This window comes from Conger conger, chromosome 7 (assembly GCF_963514075.1).
Source record: "Conger conger chromosome 7, fConCon1.1, whole genome shotgun sequence".
Taxonomy (NCBI): Eukaryota; Metazoa; Chordata; class Actinopteri; order Anguilliformes; family Congridae; genus Conger; species Conger conger.
The window spans coordinates 59,455,872-59,462,786 of record NC_083766.1 but is presented as its reverse complement, the minus strand read 5'-3'; the positions used below and the strand labels follow the sequence as shown (position 1 = coordinate 59,462,786).

The 6,915-nt window shown below is 39.4% G+C and overlaps 1 protein-coding gene across 1 annotated transcript; it reads left to right on the top strand.

Moving 5' to 3' along the window:
- The first annotated feature begins 4,771 nt into the window (after positions 1-4,771).
- Positions 4,772-5,761, top strand: LOC133133459 (olfactory receptor 1496-like). Its single transcript, XM_061249556.1, has one exon. It carries the CDS (start codon positions 4,772-4,774, stop codon positions 5,759-5,761), a length of 990 nt encoding a protein of 329 aa, XP_061105540.1.
- The last annotated feature ends 1,154 nt before the right edge of the window (positions 5,762-6,915 follow it).

Here is a 6,915-nt window from a genome sequence, read left to right as displayed (position 1 = left end):
AAAGTCTCAGGCACATATCTTATTTCAGTACAGAGTTATATACAGACAGTTAAGAAGAGTTTGACAACTTGCCCCAATAAGTGAGGTAAGTTGTCACAATATGTGGGGTAAGTTGTCACATTGGATTTTTCACTAAATACAAACACAACCAGGTAATTGTGAATTTAGTTGCATTTGAATTAAAAATTCAAAACAAAATATAACCAAAGGACCAGCGGGGATGGATTGAGGAGGTGCTTTGCCCCCCAAGCACAATTGCTGTTACCCTTGTTATTGTTATTGACAAAACTCTGCGATGTCAACAATACTAATGACAAATAACTGCAGAACACCCCACGTTACCCCCATTCCCTGCCAATAATCTCTACAACGACCAACTGCAGAACACAAGCTTCAACATCTCTGAAATGAACAAAAGCAGAACACTGTGGTATACAGCAGTTTCAGTCCAAAGGAGTCTACTGTAACTACTGTCTACTATCTAACGCAGATTCATCATTCTGGGACATAAACATTGCCTGGCCTTGTGTACAAGCATTAATTTGATTGTTAAATTCAGCCAAAAACATGAGACAGGGATATGTCTGCTACTCATAAATTGATAGAATTGATCATGTTTAAACATAAGGATTATGCATAGTGGAATTCGCGAAAGAATGATGGTTTTGTTTTCACTAATGTATAATAACAACCAGCTCCTTCTGTGAATGACAGTGCGATTTGAAAACGTCATTAAGAGTTATTAAGAAATCTGTTTTACCACCGTGAAAGTAAGATTTTTTCACCGAAGTGTTTTTCGATTAATTAATGATGTATGAACGCCACAGACTCCAAATATACATCATGTAAATCATTGTCTTGCGTGTTATAAAGCAGTATAGTTTTGGCACATTTCACTATCAAGCAGAGACTGTGAGCCATGGAGGAGTACAACTGACGTTCCAACATGCCCCCGCCTATTATCAATGCATCAGCCACAATACATTTTTATGTGACATTGTATTCCATGGGTACCATGCACTTATTCGGTCCTATTTAGCACTCGTTCTTATCCAATTTCTTTCCAGCCATTCATTATGTATTAATGGTGCCACATGTGGGTAGCCGACAGAGAAATATAGACCATTTCTACAGGACAATTACCAGATTAAAAATGTAATCCGTAAGAAATGCTGAATTCACGAGCCTTTGACTTGTATTAACACAAAGCATTTTACAGTCCATTATCCGACATTTCAGACGCTGTTTAAACTTACCCCAGAGCTGTTTAAAATTGCCCCATAGTGTTGGAAACGTTTCACTCCCGCTACTTTCGACTGAACTGTAATCGCCAGGAAAGTCCAATATATATCGATGGTCTATAGTAATAGCAAAGACATGTATCTTCTTTTGTGATTAAAAATATTTGCTCTAATATGTGTGTACATTTTTCAATTAAGCGAAAGCCTGAAAGTGTTTGGTTGTTCCCCTTGTTTTGGAGAAATGAACAGTGTGACTCATCTTCCGAATTACCTAGCTCTCCCCTACGAGTAAAAAGCAACTCATCTTGAACTGCTTCTGTAGAAATACACATCGTAGCGTGTGCTATCTGTCGAAATGTACTGAAATTAAAATGATGCATTAGACAGTGGGAACATAACGTTAGCTTCAACTGTCATGTGATTGTACCTTTTCATTGGTTTCTCCCCTGTTTCTCTGGCAGGGCAATCAAGGGAAGGTCGACTGAACGGCGCACACGTGCAATGCGAATTCTTGCCACTTCGGTCACAAATGAGTCCATCATTAGACCACCTGGATTCTACGTAATCGGATTTACGGATTTGAAGTCTGCTGATTTATATATAACTTTCATCGGCTTCATTTATACCATGACGGTTTTGTGCAACTCTTTTATCATTTCCATTATATGGTTGGATCATCGGCTCCACACTCCAAAGTACATTGCGGTGGCAAATTTAGGCGTTGTTGACTTGCTGGTCAGTACATCCTTTATTCCTAGTTCGATCAAGACGGTTGTCACGGGAGATACCTTTATGTCCTACAATGTATGTTTGACACAAATGTTTTTTAACAACGGTTCCATGGCACTAGAATCGTTTTCCCTTAGTGTACTCGCCTATGACAGGTTGATTGCGATATGTTTCCCACTGAGACAGAGTTCTATAAACACTCCCGCACGTATGTTGGGTATTTTAGCGACGGTTTGGTCGATTATTTTCAGCCTCCTGTTGTTTATGGTCTTGATCTTGACGAAACTGTCTTTTTGTGGTTCACTCACTGTGAACCACTTTAACTGTGAATATACGGCCGTGCTCAGTCTGTCATGCAATGACAACACAATGCAGTGGACCACTGCCTCTTCTCTGAGCATTCTGCTAATGTTTGCGCCCCTTAGTTTAATCATCATGTCATACGCCTTTATTTTGAGAGCCGTGTTTAGAATGAAAAATGTGGAGAACAGGTACAAAGCGCTTGCAACGTGCACAGAACATTTCATTATAGTTGCGATTTTCTACGTGCCGAACACGACTCTGTACATCACTGAACTTTTCTCGTTCCATGTCGATCCAAGCATCAGAAAGGTGAACTTGTCGTTAGGCGCCTGTATCCCGACCTGTCTGAACCCCATTGTGTATTCCCTGGTAACCAAAGATATCAGGAACAGAATACTGGCTTTGCTCCAGAAAGTCAAAGTAGCAGCTTGGGCAGGGAAGGTGTAGAGCCGATGGTTGCAGTAAATGTAAATTTTAAAAGAATAATAATAACATGCATTTATTTTTCGTCTTGGTGTTTGTATGTATATGCGATGTCTAATATTACAGAATTGTAGCCTATTTTCTGCGAAATAGAAGACACCCATTGCACATTAACACATGACACATTGATTCCCATTGAAAGCTTAAGTGTGAAATGAGAGTTGTATCTTAATTTGTAGCCTGTTTTGTATGATTTTCTTTCTCTTTAAGTGTATTGTGGTGTGTTTGTGTATTACTGTGATATACTATTGTCAGTAAGCCAATATCTCAACGGACATACCTGGTTAAAGAAAAGTAATTAGCCTATACGTTGTTTTTTTTAATCTTTCCTTTCCAAAATAAAGATTTTCCTTTCAAGATTTAAACGACCTTTGTCCATTTTTTTAAATGAATTTCCTGCTCCACAAGGCAAATATTAAATGATAAGATGATCTTCTGAAAATAGCCCTAGATGGGCCTGAAAGTGATCGTTCACCATCGGCGGGCGGGGTGCTTGTAGGGGGTTTATATTATAGATCAAGTGTCACACACTCATACCCATGGGCAATTTAGACTCTCCAATCAGCCTAACATGCATGTCTTTGGACTGTGGGAGGAAACCGACGCAAACACGGGGAGAACGTGCAAACTCCACACAGAGAGGCCAGGATTCAAACCCAGGACCTCCTTGCTGTGAGGCGGCAGTGCTACCCACTGACCGCCACACTGACTGCACATATACATGATAAAATATGTTCAGTTAAACAAAGGGAAACAGGATGAGGGAGAAATGTCACAATAGCCTGGCCCTTGTAACAAGGCTATTCTTCATGACATGCATGGACATGTATGACATAATGTGGCCCAAGAGGGTAAATAATAAAACTATGAAAATAGGAAGAGAAGGTTATCTTCTGAATTGTTGCAGAAATACATAAGGTGGTCTGCTAATGGCAAAATACAATTGAAACTGTAAGCTCACTAATGCTTCTCTAAGCTTCACTAAGGCACCAATACAGCCAATGGAGGGCAGTTGCGGATTTTAATTGAGGCCCCAGAAGAATTCCCAAGTAGGCGCATTTCAGACACACACCGGAAGATAAATTCTGCAGTTTGAGCAGAGAAGCACATTCGACTAACGGATTTCAACATCGACCAACGCTGAGGAGAACTGGTGAGTACTGTTTTCCTGCCTCGCTAATTCAACTCTGCGCCTTTGATAGATCAGTTTTACGCTATTTATTCAAACGCCGTGGCTGAGTGGGAATATTTCCACACGCTTGCCTTCGACATGTATGTGGAATAGTCGCAACTACTCCACTAAATACAATATTGAAAGTATTACAAAGGTGATTATAACATTGTGTCCGAGGATTGGCTCGTTCTTCCTAAAATCTACATGTACAAACAAATGTTCCTCAATTTTACAGCTCCGGAGTGAAAATCAGAGCCACAAGTTTTATTGTTTTTGTTTTTGTATTCTGCACTTAATTTCCGCACATTTCTGGGGGGTTTTTTCCACGTCAGAACAAATATACCGTTTATGCTGAATGTTTAATAAAATAACTCTCTATGCTGTTCAATTATCATTTTCTTCAGCCACTCTTCTGTTCTCCCAACTTCTCTTATTCTAAAATATCTGCTTTCCTTTTATTAATTGCATCTTTCATTTCACACCAGCTGTTTGCTTTTTATTTCATAAGCTGCTTCGTTAAAGTCCTCCTCTTCAAAGCTGGTGGGTTCCTAGTTGGGCTGCTGACTATGTACCCTTAAAAAGGATCTCATTTTGAACTGCTTCAGGAGAAATATGCAGATCTATACATAGATTGTATGAGTATGCAATATTATATGTGTGTAGACAACAGCGTCTGCTCAATGTCGAAATGTACTGTAATGTAAATTAGGCATTGGGTGCAGAACATTAGACTCAAATATCACGTGGTTGCATCTTTTCGTTGCCAGCGATTCATCTGTTTCTCTCTCAGGACCCAGAGGAAATGCAGTCACGTGGAGGGCCTGCACGCTCCACACGTGCAATGGGAATTCTGGCGACTTCGAGCACAAACGGTTCAATCATTAGACCAGTGGGATTTTACGTTATCGGATTTATGCATTTAAAATTTGCTGATTTATATGTAATTTTCCTCAGCTTCGTTTATGTTGTAACGGTTTTGTGCAACTCATTTATAGTTTCTATTATATGGTTCAGTCATCACCTACACACTCCAAAGTACATTGCGGTGGCTAATTTAGGCGTTGTCGACCTGGTGCTCAGCTCAACCTTCATCCCCAGTGCTATCAACACCATGATCACGAAAGATACTTTCATGTCCTACAACGCATGTGTGGGACAGATTTTTTTTTATTACAGTTTTCTAGGATTAGAGTCATGTTCTCTTGTTGTTCTCGCCTACGACAGGTTAATTGCGATATGTTTCCCACTTAGGCATAATTCTATCAACACTCCCATGAGAATGATCAGTATTTTAGTATTTGTTTGGACCTTTATTGTAAGCATCCTTGTGTTCTTGGTCTTGATATTGGAAAAACTGTCTTTTTGTGATTCACTCACTGTGGACGATTTTTTTTGTGAGTACGCGGCCGTGATAAGACTATCGTGCAATGATAACACACTGCAGTGGACCGCTGCCTCTTCTCTGAGTATCCTGGTTCTTTTCGCGCCGTTTGGTTTAATCGTCATGTCATACGCCTGCATTTTGACAGCCGTGTTTAGAATGAAAAATGTAGAGAGCAAGTACAAAGCACTTGCAACTTGCACAGAGCATCTACTTCTAGTGGCGATTTTCTACGTGCCGATCATAACGCTGTACACCATCGAACTGTTTTTATTCCTCGTCGGTCCAGATGCCAGAATGCTGAGCGTGTCGTTAGCCTCGTGCATCCCGTCCTGTTTGAACCCCATTGTGTATTCATTGGCAACCAAAGATATCAGGAACAGAATACTTGCCATGCTCCGCAAAGTCAAGGTAACAGCCTGGGCAGGGCAGGCGAAGACCAAAAGGTAGCAATAATTTACTATTTAAAATGAATAATATCTAGTTTTAGGTCTTGGATGTTCCGCCTTATTTGCGTATACAATGAAGTTCAATTGCGTTTTCTAAGAAATGGGATACTCCCACATCCTTGACACAATACTTTTCAGTTCCATTTGACAGTTGACGTTGGCAGCTCTATCTTAATTCATGACATGGGCGTAACATTTTAGGGTGACAGGGGGAACCATAATTGGCTGTCAATGAACATAATATGAATTACCGACCCCCACTCTCTTTCTTCAACCTGTCGCAATGATTTACTCCCATGACCCCAAAAGTTTGAGTTCATCCTGGGACAATTACTCAAGCCGAACATACTGTGGAATTCACTTCCCATAGAAATGCTCCACGACGATCTGTCAGAAAACGGTCCATAATAACATAACTCGATAGCGGACGTCAGTTGCCATGCTAATGTATACCAACCAACATGAACATGAAATCATGATCATGATTTGATCAATATGCTGCTCCATGGTTCAATATGTTGAACTCTATATGTTTATTTATTTGTGTCTGATTTCTGCTTTTGTTCTGACTACAATAAAGAAATAAAATAAAATAAAAAACTTGAAAGATCTATTGTTATTTCTTTCTCATTTCTGAACATGACCCATATCACACATCCAATTTATGTTTTTTTGCTGTGTTGTATAAGGCGTAAACATATACGAGTATTGGTTTTATGAATTCAGTTTGATTACTATGAATTATGTCTGGTAGGACTTTAGTTATTGTATTGCTTCCTAATTTTGATCTTCATTTCAGTTTTAATCTATAGTCTGATACATTTGATCCTGTATGATTTGATTTTAAGAAGACTGAAATTATTGCTAGATACATACTTTGTGGCAGTGAGTGACTGACTAGCATCTGATCGATCACCTCTAATCTCTTCCCAGAACTTCAAATGAAATTCTGGGACAAATCCATCTAGTCCTGGTGGTTTCCTTTGGGGGCATTGTTTGACTTTTTTATTTTCCGTTTCTGTTATTTCACCTTTTCATTCTTCTTGTTGTTCTTGCGAGAGTTTTTCATTTAATTGAGTCTTAAAATGTTGTAGGGTCATAACTCGGCTCTTTTAATTTCTGAGGAATATAATTTCTGATAAAAAGAAGTGAACC